Raw genomic sequence first — 20,051 nt, 5'->3', positions numbered from 1 at the left:
ATGACCTATCACCTCACACCAGTCAGAATGGCCATCATCAAAAAGCCTACAAACAATAAATGCTGGAGATGGTGTGGAGAAAAGGGAACCCTCTTGCACTGTTGGTGGGAATGTAAACTGATACAGCCACTATGGAGAACAGTATGGAGGTTCCTCAAAATAAAAATAGAACTACCATATGACCCAGCAATTCTACTACTGGGCATATTCCCTGAGAAAACCATAATTCAAAAAGACATGTGGGCTTCCCTGGTGGTGCAGTGGTTGAGAGTCCACCTGCCAATGCAGGGGACACGGGTTCGTGCCCCGGTCCGGGAAGATCCCACATGCCGTGGAGCGGCTGGGCCCTTGAGCCATGGCCGCTGAGCCTGCACATCTGGAGCCTGTGCTCCGCAACGGGAGAGGCCACAACAGTGAGAGGCCCGTGTACTGCAAAAAAAAAAAAAAAAAAAAAAAAATGTATCACAATATTCATTGAAGCACTGTTTACAGTTGCCGGGACGTGTAAGCAACCTATGTGTCCATCGACAGATGAATGGATAAGGAAGATGTGGCACATATATACAATGGAATATTATTCAGCCATAAAAAGAAACGAAATTGAGTTATTTGTAGTGATGTGGATGGACCTAGAGTCTGTCTGTTATACAGAGTGAAGTAAGTCAGAAAGAGAAAAATAAATACCGTATGCTAACATATATATATGAAATCTAAAAAAGAATGGTTCTCATGAACCTAGGGGCAGGACAGGAATAAAGATGGAGATGTAGAGAATGGACTTGAGGACATGGAGAGGGGGAAGGGGAAGCTGGGACTAAGTGAGAGAGTAGCATTGACATATATACACTACCAAATGTAAAATAGATAGCTACTGGAAAGCAGCTGCATAGCACAGGGAGATCAGCTCGGTGCTTTGTGTCCACCTAGAGGGGTGAGATTGGGAGAGTGGGAGGGAGATGCAAGAGGGAGGAGATATGGGGATATATTTATATGTAAAGCTGATTCACTGTGTTGTGCAGCAGAAACTAACACAACATTGTAAAGCAATTATACTCCAATAACGGTGTTAAAAAAATAAAAAAAGATTAAAAAGAAAAAATCCTCCTGGATTAGGACACATAGGTTTTCGAGGCAGAAGTCCAGTATGACCCCATTGCCTGGCAAAGTAATAAAGCTATCCTTTAATACTTCAGCACTGCCCCCCCCCAAAAATAAAAGAAGAATATACTCGGTTGTCAATAATAATTCCGTGGAGGGGAATTAATTAATTTTTCCATTAAAGGGATGTGTTTAGGGTCTTTTTTTTTGGTTGTGTTGGGTCTTTGTTGCTGTGTGCAGGCTTTCTCTAGTTGTGACTAGCGGGGGCTACTCTTCGTTGCAGTGCACAGGCTTCTCATTGTGGTGGCTTCTCTTGTTGCAGAGCATGGGCTCTAGGTGCATGGGCTTCAGTAAATGTAGAGCGCGGGCTCAGTAGTTGTGGCGCATGGGCTTAGTTGCTCTGCGGCATGTGGGATCTTCCCGGACCAGGGCTCAAACCTGTGTCCCCTGCATTGGCAGGTGGCTTCTTAACAACTGCGCCACCAGGGAAGCCCTGGAATGTGTTTAAATAGAAGTGAAACGTTGAATACACTCTGTTGAACTAACTAAATAAATAATAAAAAAGCTCCAAAATAAACATCTCAAATCATATTACCAGGAGACCTGTGAATTGTAACTTGAAGTATGAGTAGGGACAAAAATTCAGTATGAAAATGGTATGTTGTCTTTATACTTTATAATTCCCTGATATTAGGGAATTACTCGTTTTTTATTTATTTTTATTTTTATTTATCAAATCGCCTGGGCTTGATGGTGGAAACAAAGGAAATGGCTTTACTCTTCTCTCTGTTTATTTTTGAAGTATTTTTTAAATTTATTTTTGGCTGCGTTGGGTCTTCGTTGTTACACGTGGGCTTTCTCTAGTTGTGGCGAGTGGGGGCTACTCTTCATTGCGGTGTGCAGGCTTCTCATTGTGGTGCCTTCTCTTTGTTGCAGAGCACAGGCTCTAAGCATGCGGGTTTCAGTAGTTGTGACACGCGGGCTCAGTAGTTGTGGCTCATGGGCTCTAGGGCGCCGGCTCAGTAGTTGTAGCGTACGGGCTTAGTTGCTCCACAGCATGTGGGATCTTCCCGGACCGGGGATGGAACCATGTGTCCCCTGCATCGGCATGCAGATTCTCAACCACTGCACCACCAGGGAAGCCCCAACTCTTTTCTCTTTAAAGTGGTTGTTTTGAGTCTCCCTTTCCCGTTCTTGAATAATATATAAAGTAGAACTCAAAGCTTTTGGCAAGGGGGTTATAGTCACATATTATACATATCAGTATATTTAAACTTCAGTCCAAGCATTGATGATGTTAGGGAATTATTGGGTTTTTATTTTATTTTTATTATTTTTTCTTGAAGTGTAGTTGATTATAATGCGTTAAGTTTCTGTTGTACCGCAAAGTTATTCAGTTACGTATATATCCATATATATTCTTTTTTATTATAGGTTATTACAAGATATTGAATATAGTACCGTACCCTGTACTATACGGTACAGCCTTGTTGTTTATCTGTTTTATATGTAGTAATTTGTATCTGGTAATCTGAAACTCCTTGTTTATCCCTCCCCCAACTTTCCCCTTTGATAACTGTAAGTTTGTTTTGTATGTTTGTGAGTCTGTTTCTGTTTTGTAAACACATTTATTTATATCATATTTTAGCTTCCACATATAAGTGATATCATATGATATTTGTCTTTTCTGTCTGACTTACTTCACTTAGTATGATAATCTCTAGGTCCATCCATGTTGCTGCGAATGGTATTATTTCATTCTTTTTTTATGGCTGAGTAGTATTCCATTGTGTATATATATGTACCATGTCTTCTTTATCCATTCACCTGTCGATGGACATTTAGGTTGTTTCCATGTCTTGGCTGTTGTAAATAGTGCTGCTGTGAACATTGGGGTGCCTGTGTCTTTTTGAATTATAGTTTTCTCAGGATATATGCCCAAGAGTGGGATTGCTGGATCATGTGGTAACTCTATTTTTAGTTTTCTGTGGAACCTTCATACTGTTTTCCACAGTAGCTGCACCACCTTACATTCCCACCAACAGTGTAGGAAGGTTCCCTTTCCTCCATACCCTCTCCAACATTTGTTATTTGTAGATTTTAATGATGGCCATTCTGACCAGCATGAGGTGGTACCTTATTGTAGTTCTTTTTTTTAAACATCTTTATTGGAGTATAATTGCTTTACAATGGTGTGTTAGTTTCTGCTTTATAACAAAAAAATATGGAACGCTTCACGAATTTGCTTGTCATCCTTGCACAGGGTCCATGCTAATCTTCTCTGTGCCGTTCCAGTTTTAGTATATGTGCTGCCGAAGCGAGCACTCATTGTAGTTTTGATTTGCATTTCTCTAACAGTTAGCAGTATTGAGCATCTTTTCATGTGCCTATTGGCCATCTGTATGTCTTCTTTGGAAAAATGTCTATTTAGGTCTTCTGCCCATTTTTTGATTGGGTTGTTTGCTTTTTTGTTATTCAGTTGTACGAGCTGTTTGTATATTTTGGAAATTAAGCCCTTGTCGGTCACATTATTGGCAAATATTTTCCCTCAGTACATAGGTTGTACATTTTGCTTATGGTTTCTTTTGCTGTGCAAAATCTTATAAGTTGATTAGGTCCCATTTGTTAATTTTTGCTTTTATTTTTCTATTGCCTTGGGAGACTGACCTAATAAAACATTGCTACAATTTATGTCAGAGAATGTTTTGCCTATGTTCTCTTCTAGGAGTCTTATGGTGTCCTGTCTTATATTTAAGTCTTTAAGCCACTTTGAGTTTATTTTTTGTTTCTGGTATGATGGAGTGTTCTAACTTCATTGATTTACATGCAGCTGTCCAGCTTTCCCAGCACCACTTGCTGAAGAGACTTTTTTTCCTCCATTGTGTATTTTGCCTTCTTTGTCAAATACTGACTGTAGGTGTGTGTGGGGGGAAATTATTGTTAATTTTCTTATTTATAATAATGGCATTATGACTTTGTAGAAGGATATGCCTACTTTTAAGAGATGCATGCTTAAGTATGTATGAGAGTGAAGTGTTATCATGTCTGCAGTTTCTTCAAATGGTTCAGCTCAAAATATAGATAGAGTGAGCAAATATGGCAAAATGTTAACAATTATTGAATCTAGGTAGTGATTATATGGGTGTTTGTGATGGTTCATTTTATGTATCAACTTGACTGGGCTACAGGGTGCCCAGATATTTGGTCAAACATTATTCTGGGTTTTTCTGAGAATGTTTCTGAATGATATGAGAAAATCTTTTTTCTCCATACCTGTCAATAAGGACCACCACTAGTGGTTTGCTTAAACTGGCAAAGCCAATAATATACCTTCACTGTCATGCCTTAGGGGTATATCAGCTCTCCAGCCCTATATCATAATTTAGTTGACAAGGATCTTGTTCACCTTTCCCTTCTATAAGATATCACACTGGCCAATTACATTGATGATGTTATGCTGATTGGACCTACTGAGCAAGAAGTAGCAACTTATTGGTAAGACATTTGCATGTTAAAGGATGGGAAAGAAATGTAACAAAAATTCAGGGGCCTTCTACTTCAGTGAAACTTCTAGGGCTCAAGTGGTGTGGGCATGTCAAGATCTCCCTTTAAGGTAAAGGATAAGTTATTGCTCTGGCACCTCTTACAACCAAAAACCTGGCACAGCACCTAGTAGGCCTCTTAGGATTTTGGAGGTAACATATTCCTCATGTGATGTGTTACTCCAACCCATTTACTGAGTGATCTGAAAAGGCACTAGTTTTGAGTGGGGCCCAGAACAAGAGAAGGCTCTGCATCGGTCCAGGCTGCCATGCAAGCTGCTCTGCCTTTCAGGCCACAGGATCCAGCAGATCTGATGGGGCTTAGACTGTCATGGCAGGTAGGGATGCTGCTTGGAGCCTTTGGTGGCCGCTGTAGGTGAATCATAAGTCAGGCTCTTAGGATTTTGGAGAAAAATCCTGTCATCCTCTGCAAATAACTACTTTCCTTTTAAGTAATAACTCTTGGCCTGCTGCGGGGCCTGAGTAGAAGGCTTAACGGTGGGCCACAAAGTTACCATGTGATCTGAATTACCCGTCATGAGCTGGGTGTCATCTGACCCACCAAGCCATAAAATTGGGTGAGCACAGCAGCACTCTGTCATCAAATGAAGGTGGTACATGTGAAATTGGGCCTGAGCGGGCCCTGAAGGCACAATAAATTACATGAAGCAGTGGCCAAATGCCTGCGGTTTCCCACTCTTGCTGCACTACCTTCTCTCCCCCAGCCTGCACCTGTGGCCTCATGGGGAGTTCCCTATGATCAATTGACATAAGAAGGGGAGACCTAGGCCTGATTTACAGGTGGCTCTGCATAATCTGTAGGGACCACATTAAAGTAGACAACTGCAACACTACAGCTTCTGTCTGGGACATCCCTGAAGGAAAGTAGTGAAGGGAAATCCTCCCACTGGGCAGAACTTTGAGCAGTGTACTACCACTCCACAAGGAAGGAAAGGAAGAGAATGTCTCGAATACAGGCCATCCCTTAGGGCATCTCTTAGTATTGCCATGCCTTGTGATAAAGGTCAATGGAAAACTCCAACAACCTGGTCTAGGCAGAACTACTAATGGCCCAGACCCTTCAGGAATGAAGATTTGGATTACCCCAGCAAGTGAAGGACCAGGACCAGCTGAGGTGCTTGCTGAAGGCAAACATAATAAAAAAAAAAAGGTAATGGAAGAAAGTAGTGATAAATACCAGCTGTGACCATATGATGACTTATAGAAATGAGGATTATAATTATCATGTGTATTTCCTCCTTATTTGGTTATGAATATGTTCACATGGGTGTATGTATATATTTGTAAATACATATATATATTGCAAATATCTTTGTTCTTTTCCTGCTCTTATTCTCTTATCATATAATGACTATGTCAGCATATTTGAGTATTGTTATTTTTATATCATAGTTTTTAAGTTACAGCATATCAAGGAGAAGAGTAATCCTCACTTTAGGACTTTACCTCCTCTTCTGGCAAAGGGGTTAGTACATTTTTGGTTGTACACAGCACAGTTGTATCATATTAGGTGATCCATGATCTTGTTATTGTCTTTATTTGGAGATTAAGTATAGTTTAAGGCAAAGTGTATGGGTGCCAAGTTGACAAGGGGTAGACTTGTGATGGTTAATTTTATGTGTCAGCTTGACTAGGCCAGAGGGTGCCCAGATAATTTGGTCAAGCCTTGTTCTGGGTGTGTCTGTGAGGGTGTTTCTGGAGGAGAGTAACATTTGAAATGGTGGACTGGGTAAAGCAGAGTGCCCTCCTCGTGGTGGCTGGGTCTCATCAAGTCACCTGAAGGCCTGAGTAGACCAAAAAGGCTGAGGAAGAAGGAACTTTCTGCCTGCCTGACTGCCTTTGAGCTGGGACATCAATTTTTTTTCCAGCTTTCAAATGTTGAACTGAAACATTGGCTCTTCCTTGGTCTCAAGCTTGTGGGAATTCAGACTAGAACTATGCCATTGGCTAACTGCAGCATTGTTGCATTGCTGACTGCAGATCTCAGCAATTGCTGACTGCAGATCTCAGGACTTGTCAGCTCCTATAATTGTGTGAGCCAATTCCTTATAATAAATAAATACACAGACATTTGCACACACACATACACATCCTATTGGTTCTGTTTCTGGTGAACACTGACTATATAATATAGTATTTATTGTTTATATTCTTTTTATTTTCTGTATGTTTCAAAATTTCCTTGTTGAAAAATTGGGAGAAAATGTCATTCAAATCTCAGTCAAAACTTCAGTCTCTCATCCAGTTCAAGGCTTCTACCTTATGCTTACTTTATCTCATGTCTGACCTATGCTTCTCCAAATAAGCAGTGTGGCAAGTGGGTGTGATCTGTTTCTTTATTCTCATTGCTCCCCTTCGCTCCTAGTCCTCTGCATATCTAGCTTCTTCCAGGTTGTCAGTGAGGGTGAATGTTGAGTGAGAACACAAAGCAAAAGGGTAGAATCTTTCTTGACTGGTGCTGGTATAATCTAGCACTGGTACCCTTTGTGTGGCTAATGACCAAATACTGCCTGTTTTTCTCTATCACGGAATGTGTGTGTGTGTGTGTGTGTGTATGTGCAGTTATTTCCTCCCTACCAACTAGGGACCTTGGCAATGTACCATTCATTCTGTGGGCAATGCATTTTCCAGCTGATCTCTTATGAATTCCTCTCTTCCTCTTGTTCAAGTGACACTCCCTTAGGGTCCTCCAGCTATAGGTAGCTTTTTTTTTTTTTTCCATGAAAGCAAAGCTTGACTGTCTTCCAAAGTGTCCACTAGGTCACAGGGTATATTCTTACCATACCAGAAGAAGTAAAAGGGCAGACTTGTTGCTGCCTCCTCTCCTTGCTCTATTCTATCTTTGACTTTATATACGTATCAGTTTATTTTTGCTGTGTAACAAACCTTTCTAAAACTTAGTGACTTAAAATAACACCCCTTTAATATTACGGTGCTCGGACAGCTGGGCAGTTCTGTTGATTGCAGCTGGGCTCCCTCATGCATCTGCAATCTGGTACAAGTCAGCTAAGTGGCTCTGGAGTTGTATTAGAGTGATTGGGTTGACTGGGTTATGTGTCTTTCATCATTCACCATCTAGCCTGGGCTGGTCCATGTGGCAGCAGAGCTCAACAGGAGAGAGCAGAAATAATCAAGGCCCCTTGAGTCTTGGGCTTCAAGCTGGCACACCATAACTTCCTTTTCTGTATGCCAAAGCAAGGCCCAAGATTACCCCAGATTCAAGGAGCAGGAAATACTCTACCTCTTGATGGGAGAACCTGCAGTGTCATACTGCCAAGGGGAGAGGATGTAAGGAAGAGTAATAATTGCAGTAATTTTTGCTAACAATCTACTACGAGGTATGGATACATACTGCTAGACATGTATGTAATCCCCCTTGGTTCACTGCCACCCTCATGGAAGGGAATTCTGCTATGACCTTCTGGCACTCAGCTAATATCAGCTCCCTGATTTCTTTTAGGAATTCTGCTGCCCTCCTTAATCTTTGGTGTGAGGCAGAGGGAGAAGAAAGACTATGTTCCTGTGCTCATTAATAATTTAATGAAGGCGAATTAATTATTTTTTTCCATTAAAATGGAATTCAAAGTAGGGTTTAAATATAATAGAAGCAAAACTTTGAAAGGCATGTTCTAAACCAAACAACAGCAACAACAAAACTGCTTGTTAATAAGCATCAGAAATCAAATTCTCAGGAGACCTGTAGCTTTCTATGGGAAGAAAAGAAAAATAACACAGCATTTTTCACTCACTTGTTCTGTACAGTCCTTTGAAAGACACTTGTTTTGGTGAATCCTGTCCAATGAATCTCTAACTCGGTAATGATGTTACATTGATATGTAAAGCACTCCTTTAACATATATCACTTTGATAGGACTGTGATAAACATTTCAACTAAAAACACTGTCTTTTTTAAAGGTATTAAGGAGCATCAATTCAATTATTCACAATCCAAGAGCTCCAGTAATAATTTATAAACAGAGCAAAGGAGGAGCCCAACATTTTAATAAAGATCTTGTTCAAGATTGTGGATTTGAGCATCTTGTTCCTATAATAGAAATGTGGGCAGATCAGCTGGCTTCCTTAAAGGTAAGGGGTTGAATATTCTTTACAGGCTTTAAAAATCTGTAGGAGTCCATGGGCTTTATATACTTCTATTCTCAAGCAAAGTTTTATATTTGGTGTGCTTTTACCATAGACTTTTTCTTTATAATTGCACCTTACGTTGGTTAATGAAAGTATCATTATGCTCTGACTTCCTGACTTTTTTTCAAATTCTGGTGGCACTTATTGTTTAATACATTTATTTGGCACTGAATTGTGTTGCCTTGAATTGCTAAAATAGATAACTGCCTTCTTACCAAATGAAAGATTAAAGATATTAATATGTGAGGTCTGGGTATTAATTGGAGAGTGTTAAATAAGTGGAGGACTAAAATAAGAAGTTGAGAAAAGTAAGAATTTCCTGTATTTCTTTCTGTATTCTAGAGTTGCACTGTCTAATACAATAACCACTAAGCCACAAGTAGCTTTTGATCTCTTGAAATGTGACTAGTCCCAACTGAGATGTGCTGCAAGTATAAAAATACACACTGGATTTAGAAGACTTATGGAGAAAAATAGTTAAAATATTGATTATCTGTTAAATGATAATATTTTGGATATATTGGGTTAAATATATTATTAAAATTGTCACCTCCTTCTTTTTACTTTTTTAAATGTGGCTACTAGACAATATTACTGTGACACACATTACATTCCTTCTGGATGGCATTGTTCTAAAGGGCCAAGCACTGTGCCGTGCACATAGTAGATGTTCAGTAAATATTTGTTTATAGATTGACCAGTCTTAGACTTCTAAAATTCCAGGAGCCTGGCCTCTTGTGCACAGTTTTTTGTTTTTTTTTTTTTCCGGTAGGCGGGCCTCTCACTGTTGTGGCCTCTCCCGTTGCGAAGCACAGGCTCCGGACGCGCAGGCTCAGCGGCCATGGCTCACGGACCCAGCCGCTCCGCGGCATGTGGGATCCTCCCAGACCGGGGCACGAACCCATGTCCCCCGCACCGGCAGGCGGACTCCCAACCACTGCGCCACCAGGGAAGCCCTTGTGCACAGTTTTAAATAGATTAGGACAACATATCTAGGCCAGGAAAACTAAGTAGGCTGTCATCAAAATCAAGTCGAATTACTTCAGGCGTCCTTTCGAATTAAAAACTTTCCTGGAGATACATACTATAACATGGATGAATCTTGAAAATATCCTAAGTGAAAAAAGCCTGTCACAAAAGGCCGCTTATTATATGATTCCATTTTTTTTTAATGAAATGCTCAGAATAGGCAAATCCATAGAAACAGAAAGTAGATTAGTAGTTACCCAAGGGCTGAGAGCAGGAGAGAATGGGGAATGACTGTAAATGGATACAGGGTTTCTTTTTGGAGTCATGAAAATGTTCTAGAGTTGGATAGTGGTGATGATTGCACATCTCTGTAAATAAGTCGAAACTACTGAATTGCACATTTAAAGAGGATGAATTTTATGGTATGTGAATTACTTTAAACATCCAGATTCCAGATAATCAACATATATATATATGTAAGGCCTGGAGAAAACTAATTTAACAGACTTTTTCTAAACTGATAATGGTATTTTTTAAAAAAATAATGATGATGGTTAATATATATATTAAACCTGCTTGGATAATTATATTTTATTAGCATTATTATGAAAACTTAAAAAATCAGTAATAGCATATTGTTTCTTTCGTAAAGGATTTGTATAAGTCCTTGAAAATACTATCTGCAGAACTGGTGCCTTGGCATAATTTAAAGAAGCAGGATGAAAATGAAGGTGTCAAAGTTGAAGATCTGTTGTTTATAGTAGATACCATGTTAGAAGAAGTGGAAAATAAGGAAAAGGTAATACTACCTAATACTTACATAAATGTTCACATTTTAATGTACTCTTTATCTTAGAAACTAATATGGATATAGATATTCTACTAGAACTTTATTTCTCTTTTGAAAGTTTTTATTAAAGATTTGGAATAATTTTAAGATGTAAACTATCTTTTTCTTCCTCTCTTTTGGGCAGGACAGCAATATGCCAGACTTTCAAATTTTGCGAGCTATTGTTTCTCACTTCCAAAAATTATTTGATGTGCCTTCTTTAACTGGAGTCTATCCCCGAATGAATGAAGTTTATACTAGGCTTGGAGAAGTGAACAATGCTGTGAGAAACCTCCAGGAACTCTTAGAACTAGGTGATGACCCTTTGTTTTTTGGCCCCCCATTTAAGAATTATTTTTAATAAATCAACAAAAAGTAGTTAAAAAATCAAGGCTAACTGAAGCATAAAGTGTTTGATTTAATGATTTTGAAAACTCTCTTTTAAAATATCCTATCCTTTTATTTCTCTTTTGCAGATAGTTCATCTTCATTGTGTGTGCTGGTGAGCACAGTTGGAAAATTGTGTAGGCTGGTTAATGAAGATGTGAATATACAGGTTATGCAGGTATTGGGACCTGAAGACCTCCAAAGGTATTTATTTTGAAAAGGTTGCAAAGTACCATCCAGAATGTTTGGAGTGGTAAAATTAAAGACTTCCAAAACTTCATAAGTTATTTACCTTTCCTGTTTGGAATAGCATTTTTTAAAATAACTTGACAATCTAAAATAATCTCACACCTTAGGGATGGAGAGAATGTCAAGTATTTTCAAGATAAAAGTAGACTCTAGGGCCTATAGGTTTACATAGGGTGGGTCAGGACTCCAGCATTATTGCTATAAGCTTGTTTCCAAATTATATATGGAGAAATTCATACTTTATTAGCAACTTTATGTGAATTCAGAATGTATAAGTCCAATTTTTAGTACATTACCATCAATCACTGATCACTAAATAATCACTAAGAGTATGTGTATTATTTGATAAGAAGATGTTAAGGATTTTTTTAAAAAGCTAGGCATCTCTGACATAAAACCTAATGTTTTTTTAAAATATCAAAATGTTATAGCTATACTCTTCTTCCCTCCTTCCCCAGATTTTATACTTCAACATATGTTCTGCAAGTTTTCCAAGAACCCTTACCTGACCCTTGAGTTTTCTGATACTTAATGCTTTTAAAAGGAATGTATGTCTCACTATTGGTCTTTTTCTCCTTCCCACAGTTTTACTGATTACTGATACTTATTCTTAATGTTTAATAGAATACAGGATATAAAAGCCAATTCTTTTTAGAAAACGTTATAAAAGCATGGTCTCTTAAGAATCCTCAAGCTAAATAGAAAATTCCTATATTAGGAATGTTATATAGATTTAACTTTAGAACAGATGATTACACTGATAATAGATTTTTTTTTTAGAAAAGTGTTACTAGATGAACAAAGAGCTGAAAAAGAATGGATTGCAGTAAATGATCATTAAACTTATATTTAAATTAGCAGGACAATTTCTTTCCATTTTGAAATGTTCTATGTCTAGTGAGATGCAAGTTGGAAATTCAGTGTAAACTGCATTTTTTTTTAAAGCATTATCAACAAATTGGAAGAACATGAGGAATTCTTCCCAGCATTTCAGGCATTTACTAATGATCTACTTGAAATCTTAGGTAAGATCTTTGTTGTTGGTGGTTAAATTTTGAGTCTCAAGATGTCAGTGGGTTTGAGGAAACGGTGCTCCTTAGTCACTGTATTAGTGTTTTTACCCAGAGTTATAGAAAGTGTCTGGAAACCACTAACAGTTCTGGAAACAAACTTCTAACTTGCAGTTAAAGTTGGTTGGGATTAGTCTGCAGAACAGAGAAACATATATCCTTTAAGGAGCTGGGGGCTGCCTTTGTTTTAGGACCTTAAAATGAGAAATGACATTACTCTGGCTAGGCCCAGTGTAACCTTGACTCTGTCATTGGCTAATGAGAAATGTCCTCAGAATTTATGATCTTGGAAGGTGTCTTATTTTTGCTTCTTCCTCCTTCTCCTTCTTTTTCTTCTCTCTCTTTTTTTTTAAAGATAGTTCCTACTTACTGTGTTTTTTAGATATACAAATTAAATTTCCTTCTAAGGTGATGAGAAGTAATATAAAGTAAACATCTGTGGAAAGGAGATAAATTTATAAATCTGTTGAAGGGAAAAGTTACATTTTACACTCTTGGTCAGATTGAGGGATTCGTCAGTAGTAATATCTCTTAAAGGGAAAAAAAATGTAATTAGCTTAGGAATCATAGGCAAAATAGAAACCCAGTTCTCTTTAAGTGTGATTATATGTGGCTATAAAAATAATTTATCTTACTGTTAAGAACACTGTTTAGGGAATTCCCTGGCGGTCCAGTGGTCATTAGGACTCTGGGCTTTCACTGCCGAGGGTGCAAGTTCAATCCCTGGCAGGGGAACAAAAATCCCGCAAGCTGCGCAGTGTGGCCAAAAAAACCCCCACTTTTTAAAAAGGTTAAAGTGATTTATTTATTAATGAATTCTTTTTTTTTCCATATAGCTTATTTGAAATTGAAAGTGTTTTTTTGTTTTTGTTTTTTTTTTGTTGTTGTTTGGGAAAATGTAATTTGAAAGTTTAACTTGAGATGTGGAATTGTATAAATGTGTTGCCTTGTATCTCAAAGAGCCTTGTTTCCTGCAATAATATGATTTTACTTGCTTTGGCGTAGCAATTAAACAATGAGTTTCTTGTCATTAATAAACATTTTAATAGGTGTGCTAGCAACACTTATTTCAGAATCCTTCTATAGAAACTTCCCCTCAGATAGGATACTCAGCATGGTTCATGTAGGATCATTTGCTTCAATTCAACAGGTGTGATTTTAGAATGCGGGTCAGGGAATAACTTGACCTTTGTACCTTACCACAATGTAAGATGTGAACCAAATTCTCTGCTGTAGATTTGCTCATATTTTTTTCCTTTCCTATATTTTGATAAGTGGATTCAGATAAGGATTCTGACTGAAGTCAGGAGCTTAAACAGCTTGGGTCATGTGTTTTGGCTAAAGGAAGAACAATCAAAATCCAGCTAAACATGGAGGGAGAGAGAGATGGGAATCCAAGGAATCATGTTTTATGTAAAGGAAGTGAGTTTATGAACAGTGAACTAGCAGAATAATCTAGAAAAAAGTGGTGAGAATTTAGAGAACCTGCCACTGGGGCTTACCTTAAGTAGGGCTGGAGTCTACATAATCAGAGAAAGGACCTTCCTTAGTGGCTAGGAGCTTCCAGATGGTGAATTCTAACTTAGGCTGGTTGGAAGAAGATAGTCTTAGGAAGAGAAGTCAAATTCGGAAGGAATCTGGCAGAGAAGAACCTGAACTATCTTGTAGGCTGGACCAGGCTAAGCTCTATAATACACTGCATCTGAGATTTTACTCTGAGACACCTCACACCTTTTGTTAGGTAGATAGGCTTCATCCTAAAAGGTAGACCTAAGAGCCATCCTACTAATGAGAAATCTTTATCATAGATTTAGGACAGGACTGTGTTCCAAGAGAAGAAATCCCTAAGTCCTTAGATGGGGGCCCATGAGAGAGAGTGCCTCTACTGGGGATTTCACCATGTAGGCTCACCCATGTAGTTAAAGAGGCAGTAACATAATATCATAAATGTTGATGGTAGGATCTGTTAATAAGAGCACACTGCTAATGAGATTAATATCAGAGTCAGAGGGTGCTTTTGTAGGTGTGTGGTAGCTTTTACCCTTTTTTTTGCCCTGTGAAGCATCTGTGTCTGAATCAGTGATACACTCATCACCACTATTGGAGAAAAGTTTCATGTGCATGAAAGCACTAGTGATGTTGCCTTTGTGTCTGAAGTTTGCCTCTGAATAGAGATTCTCATTTCATCTGAGCCTAACAGTGGATAAAGCTATTCTTTTATTATTGTTGTTTTTCTATTACAGAAATTGATGACTTGGATGCCATTGTACCTGCAGTAAGGAAATTAAAAATACTTTCATCCTGAAAACAAATCATTTTTACTGTGTAAATTGCATTCTTAACATTCTAAATATTTTGTAGGATTGATCTTAGACAAGGGTTATAAAATGTATATACTCTCAGAATTCACCCCCTTCTTTCTGTTGGGTCCTTCTCCATCCATATAATTTTTATTAACTTTGAGATTCTTTTATAGAAAACATTGCTAAGTTTAATTACTAAATTAACTTTAGATCCTTTAATCATTTCTTAAGCAATTCTTGAGTGCTTAAAATGTAAGATTGTTTTAAAGTACAGTGTGTAAGAGAGAAACTCAGGGAGAGAGTGCAAGTAATAGAAACGTTGCATTTAAGTTCAGAGTTTTTTGGCCTGGGAACAAGGAATGCCAGTGGCTCTCTTTAGTCCAGCCAGCAGGAAGCTGTTGCTTTCCTGGCAAGGAAATGGCACATTCTATTAAGATATCCCTCATGACACTTGCCCTTTCAGAGCAGAAGGAACAAAAGGAAGAAGGAAAAAAGTTTTTATCGTGTTAGGGTAGGAAATGAATTATGAGGTAAAATAGATGAGTGGATGTGAGTCTCTCATAAAGTATCCTTTTTGCTATCTTGATGTGATGTACTTTTTATAAGGGCATGAAATCTTAAATAAAATTTTTGTAATGAATTTCCAAACGTAAATGTTCTCAGTGACTTACTTGTATTCCTCACCAATAATGAGTCGTATTCTCTTACTAGGCTGAGCCTTCCTTGGGCACCCTTCCTGGTTCACCTTTGCTGCGTTTTACATAAGAGTAGCTTTCTTGATGCTTTCTACTTACCCTCTGTTCTCCATATTCATTCTGATTTTCTTAAAGGACAGGTGTTTGGCTTCACATCCGTGAGTACGGGCCACTTTTGGTTACTGCTCCCTCACCCCCTACCCCCACTTTTTTTTTTTTTTTTTTTTTTTTTTTGCGGTACGCAGGCCTCTCACTGTTGTGGCCTCTCCCATTGCGGAGCACGGGCTCTGGACGGGCAGGCTCAGTGGCCATGGCTCACGGGCCCAGCCGCTCTGCGGCATGTGGGATCTTCCCGGACCGGGGCACGAATCCGTGTCCCCTGCATCGGCAGGCGAACTCTCAACCACTGCGCCACCAGGGAAGCCCCCCACTTTTATAAGTAACGGGCCTGGGAGACTTCTCAGTTATTCTTGTTCATTGCCATGTAGAATATTGGAAAGAATTTCCAAGAAGCAGCATAGTGGAATGCAGAGAGTAAATGTCAAGTATAGTTAATAGTTAATAGAAGTATAGTTAATTTACAATGTTTTGTTAGTTTCTGATGTACAGCAAAATGATTCAGTTATAGATATATATATGTGTGTGTGTATATATATATACACATATACACACACACATATTCTTTTTCATATTCTTTTCCATTATGGTTTATTATATGACATTGAATATAGTTCCTTGTGCTATACAGTAAGACCTTGTTGTTTATCTATTTTATATATAGTAGTTTGTATCTGCTAATCTCAAACTCTTAACTTATCCCTCCCCTACCCCCTTTCCCCTCTGGTAACTGTAAGTTTGTTTTCTATGTCTATGAGTCTGTTCTTTAATAAGTTCATTTGTGTCATATTTTAGATTCCACATATAAGTGATGCCATATTTATCTTTGTCTGACTTACTTCACTTAATATGATAATCTCTAAGTCTATCCATGTTGCTGCAAATGTCATTATTTCATTCTTTTTATGGCTGAGTAGTATTCCATTGTGTGTGTGTGTGTGTGTGTGTGTGTGTGTGTGTGTGTGTGTGTGTATGTAACATCTTCTTTACCCATTCATCTGTCAGTGGACACTTAGGTTGCTTCCATGTCTTGGCTATTGTAGATAGTGCTGCTATGAACATTGGGGTGCATGTATCTTTTAGAATTATCATCTTCTCTGTATATATGCCTAGGAGTGGGATTGCTGGATCGTATGGCAAAATTTTAGTTTTTTAAGGAATCTCCATACTGTTCTCCATAGTGGCTGCACCAATTTACATTCCCACCAACGGTGTAGGAGGGTTCCCTTTTCTCCACACCCTCTCCAGCATGTTATTTGTAGACTTTTTTTTTGTGGTACACGGGCCTCTCACTGATGTGGCCTCTCCCGTTATGGAGCACAGGCTCCGGACGCGTAGGCTCAGTGGCCATGGCTAACGGGCCCAGCCGCTCCACGGCATGCAGGATCTTCCTGGACCGGGACATGAACCCACGTCCCCTGCATCGGCAGGTGGACTCTCAGCCACTGGGCCACCAGGGAAGCCCTGTAGACTTTTTAATGGTGGCCATTCTGACTGGTGTGAGGTGGTACCTCATTATAGTTTTGATTTGCATGGAAGAAATATAATTTTAAAATTATGTTCATCTAAATTTTGTCAGCTAGTTTAAGAGCCTGTGGTTAACTCTTAGTTTAAAACAGAGGTTTTCAAACTCTTCCTCAGAGGCCTAGGAGTTTTTTTGGAGGGCCACTGAGAAGGGACAGTGCTGCTAGTAGGAAGAACATTAGGCCCTCTCTATCAGGTCTACTTTTATCCAGTTTTAATTATTTAAAATATAAGTACTGCAACCATTGTTTAGCTCTTGATTATTTACAGTTTTATTTATGTATAGTTGACATACATGTATAGTTGCTCCGCGGCATGTGGGATCCTCCCAGACCAGGGCTCAAACCCGTGTCCCCTGCATTGGCAGGATGATTCTTAACCACTGTGCCACCAGGGAAGTCCTATTTCACTAATCTTTTTTGTGTGTTATAAATATAACACATATGCTAAGTATGATAAAAACCATAAATGTCAAGTATAATGAATGATTATAAAGTGAACACCCATGCAACAATCAAGAAACAGAACATTCACCAGCACTCCAAAAGGCCTCCCCCACATACCATATGTGTCTTCCCCCATTAGCCTGACTTATGTTAATCACTTACTTGTTTTTTTAAATAGTTTTGCCAGTTTTGTGTGTACGCCTAAACCAAGATAGTTTAGTTTTGCCTATTTTTGAACTTTATAAAAATGGAATCATATTGTATATGTTCTTTTTAATTCTTTTGTTCAACATTGTTTGTACTGTTCATCTATGTTGTTGTGTGTAGGTCTAGGTCATTTGTTTTCATTGGTGTCTAGTATTCCTCTATGAATGTTCCATAATCCATTTGTCTGTTCTACTAGAGATTGGCATTTAGGTTGTTTCTAGTTCTTGGCTGTTGTGAGCTACTGCTGTGAACATTCTTTTTTTTTTTTTTTTTTTCGGTATGCAGGCCTCTCACTGTTGTGGTCTCTCCCATTGCGGAGCACAGGCTCCGGACGCGCAGGCTCAGCGGCCATGGCTCACGGGCCCAGCCGCTCCGCAGCATGTGGGATCCTCCCGGACCAGGGAACGAACCCGCGTCCCCTGCATCGGCAGGCGGACTCTCAACCACTGCGCCACCAGGGAAGCCCCTGTGAACATTCTTGTATGTGCATCCTCGTTCGCTTGTGTGCAGGTTTTCTAGAAGCAATATCCAAGAAATAAAATTGCTGGGTCCTAGAGTAAAACACATCTAACCATGTGAATGGAGCCTCTGGGGTTGTATAGTGTGCAACTTTGATGGAGAATGTATATTTCAACTTTAGAAGAAAATGCCAAACTCTTTTCCAAAGTGGTTGTACCAATTTATATTCCCACCATTAATGTATGAGAGTTCCCATTTTTCCATATCTGGACCAATTTTGGGTAAGTCAGATTTTTTATTTTTGCCAGTATAGTGTGTAGAGCTCTTAGTGTGGTTTTAATGTTTATTTTCCTGATTACTAATGAAGTTAAACATCTTTTCCTTTGTTTATTGGCCATTTGTATTTATTTTTTGAAGTGCTTGTATGTATCTTTGGTTCACTTTTCTATTGGACAGTCGGTCTTTTCCTACTGACTTGTAAGAGTTATTTATATATTCTGGACATGAGCCATTTGACAGTTATATGTGTTGCAAATGTCTTCTTCCATTCTATGTCCTCTTTCCATTTTCCTCTAGTTTCTTTTTATGAACTGACAAACTTAATTTTAATATAGAGAGTATAGTTAAAGATGTAGAGATTTATAGTTAGTGCTCTAAGTGTCTTATGAAACCTTTCTCTAGTCACAAGTGTAAAGTTATTCTCTTATATTATCTTATAGCTGTACACTTTTGCCTTTCACACTTAGTCTAATATACCTGCAGTTGTTTGATTTTTTGAATGTGGTATAAGTAAAGGACCATTTTTACATTTTCCATCATAGATACCCAGTTATCTCAGCACCATTTATTGAAAAATCGATTTCCCCTCTGCTCATAGTGCTACCTCTGTCATGAATTGAATATCTGTGTGTGAATGGGTCTGTTACTGGACTCTCTTTTCTATTCTTTTGGTCCAGTTGTCGCTCCCTGCACTAGTACCCCACTGTTTTCATTATTTTAACTTTAAAATAAACTTTGGTATCCAGTTGATGGCCTCCCACCCTTTATGTTTCCATGTGTGTTGAATCAGATTATCAAGTTACACACACACACGCACACACACTACATATTGAGGTTTTTTTTCATTAAAGATACGATCAGTGAGGAAAATCAGCATCTGTAATGTTGGGTCTTCAAACTCCAAATACAACATAGCTCTCCATCTGGTTAGATTCCCTTTAACATTTCTAATAAAGTTTCATAATTTTCCTGTAGGGATTATTGTTGGATGTATTCATAGTATTTGATCTTTTATACATTTATAAATTATCTTTTTAAAATTTCATTTTCCAACTATTTCAGGAACAGAGAACTACAGTTGATTTTTAAATATTAACTTTGCAGTTAGCAGTCTTGCTAGAAACTCTCTGATTAACTCTAGCAGTATATCTTTAGATTATTTTGGATTTTTATGCTCATGATCATATCATTTGTATATAACAACAGTTTTGGTCAGATATACCTGTTTTTTCTTGCCCAACTACATATGCCACAATACAGGGCTGAGTAGAAGTGGTGATAGCAAGCAGCCCTTTCTTATTCCAGATTTCAAAAGGAAAGCATTTAATGTTTCACCATTAAATATGATGTTTGCTACCATTACTATAAACAAATCTAAACTACCCTTGAGTATATCTTTTTCATCCTTTTATTTTCAACACTTCTGTGTGTTTGAAGTGAACCTCTTGTAAATAGCATATAGCTGTACTTTTTATTTTCATGGAATTTGACCCCCTTGCAGGTTTTAATAGTGGGTTTATTGTGATTACAAATATATTTAGAAGTCTTTTGCCTATCTTCTTTTGTATTTTCTATTATATTTTTCTATGCTACTTTTTTCTTTCCTATTTTTTTGGGGGGTATTGAATTTCTTTATTTTTTTTTCTTCTTCACTACTGATTTGGAAGTTTTATATTTCAGCTCTGTTGATTTTTCTATTGTTACTCTATTTTA

At 38.2% G+C, this 20,051-nt stretch overlaps 1 protein-coding gene and 1 non-coding gene across 11 annotated transcripts in view; one reads left to right on the top strand and one right to left on the bottom strand.

The window, feature by feature from the left end:
• CEP70 (centrosomal protein 70) overlaps positions 1–15,251 on the top strand; it is an 87,909-nt gene extending 72,658 nt beyond the window's left edge. For all 10 annotated transcript variants that reach the window (XM_032631590.1, XM_032631595.1, XM_032631592.1 and 7 more), the window contains 6 exons: positions 8,577–8,747; positions 10,426–10,572; positions 10,748–10,916; positions 11,079–11,193; positions 12,184–12,263; positions 14,552–15,251. In XM_032631590.1, coding sequence (XP_032487481.1) covers positions 8,577–8,747; positions 10,426–10,572; positions 10,748–10,916; positions 11,079–11,193; positions 12,184–12,263; positions 14,552–14,613 — 744 coding nt within the window. In that variant the 3' untranslated portion in view covers positions 14,614–15,251. The remainder of the gene's footprint in view (positions 1–8,576; positions 8,748–10,425; positions 10,573–10,747; positions 10,917–11,078; positions 11,194–12,183; positions 12,264–14,551) is intronic.
• On the bottom strand, positions 3,317–3,423 carry LOC116753742. The gene has a single exon (XR_004349842.1). It is a non-coding gene; the product is annotated as a U6 spliceosomal RNA (small nuclear RNA).
• Positions 15,252–20,051: the final 4,800 nt, after the last annotated feature.

Source organism: Phocoena sinus, chromosome 4 (assembly GCF_008692025.1).
Source record: "Phocoena sinus isolate mPhoSin1 chromosome 4, mPhoSin1.pri, whole genome shotgun sequence".
NCBI classification, from domain to species: Eukaryota; Metazoa; Chordata; class Mammalia; order Artiodactyla; family Phocoenidae; genus Phocoena; species Phocoena sinus.
This window is presented reverse-complemented; position numbering and strand designations above follow the sequence as displayed.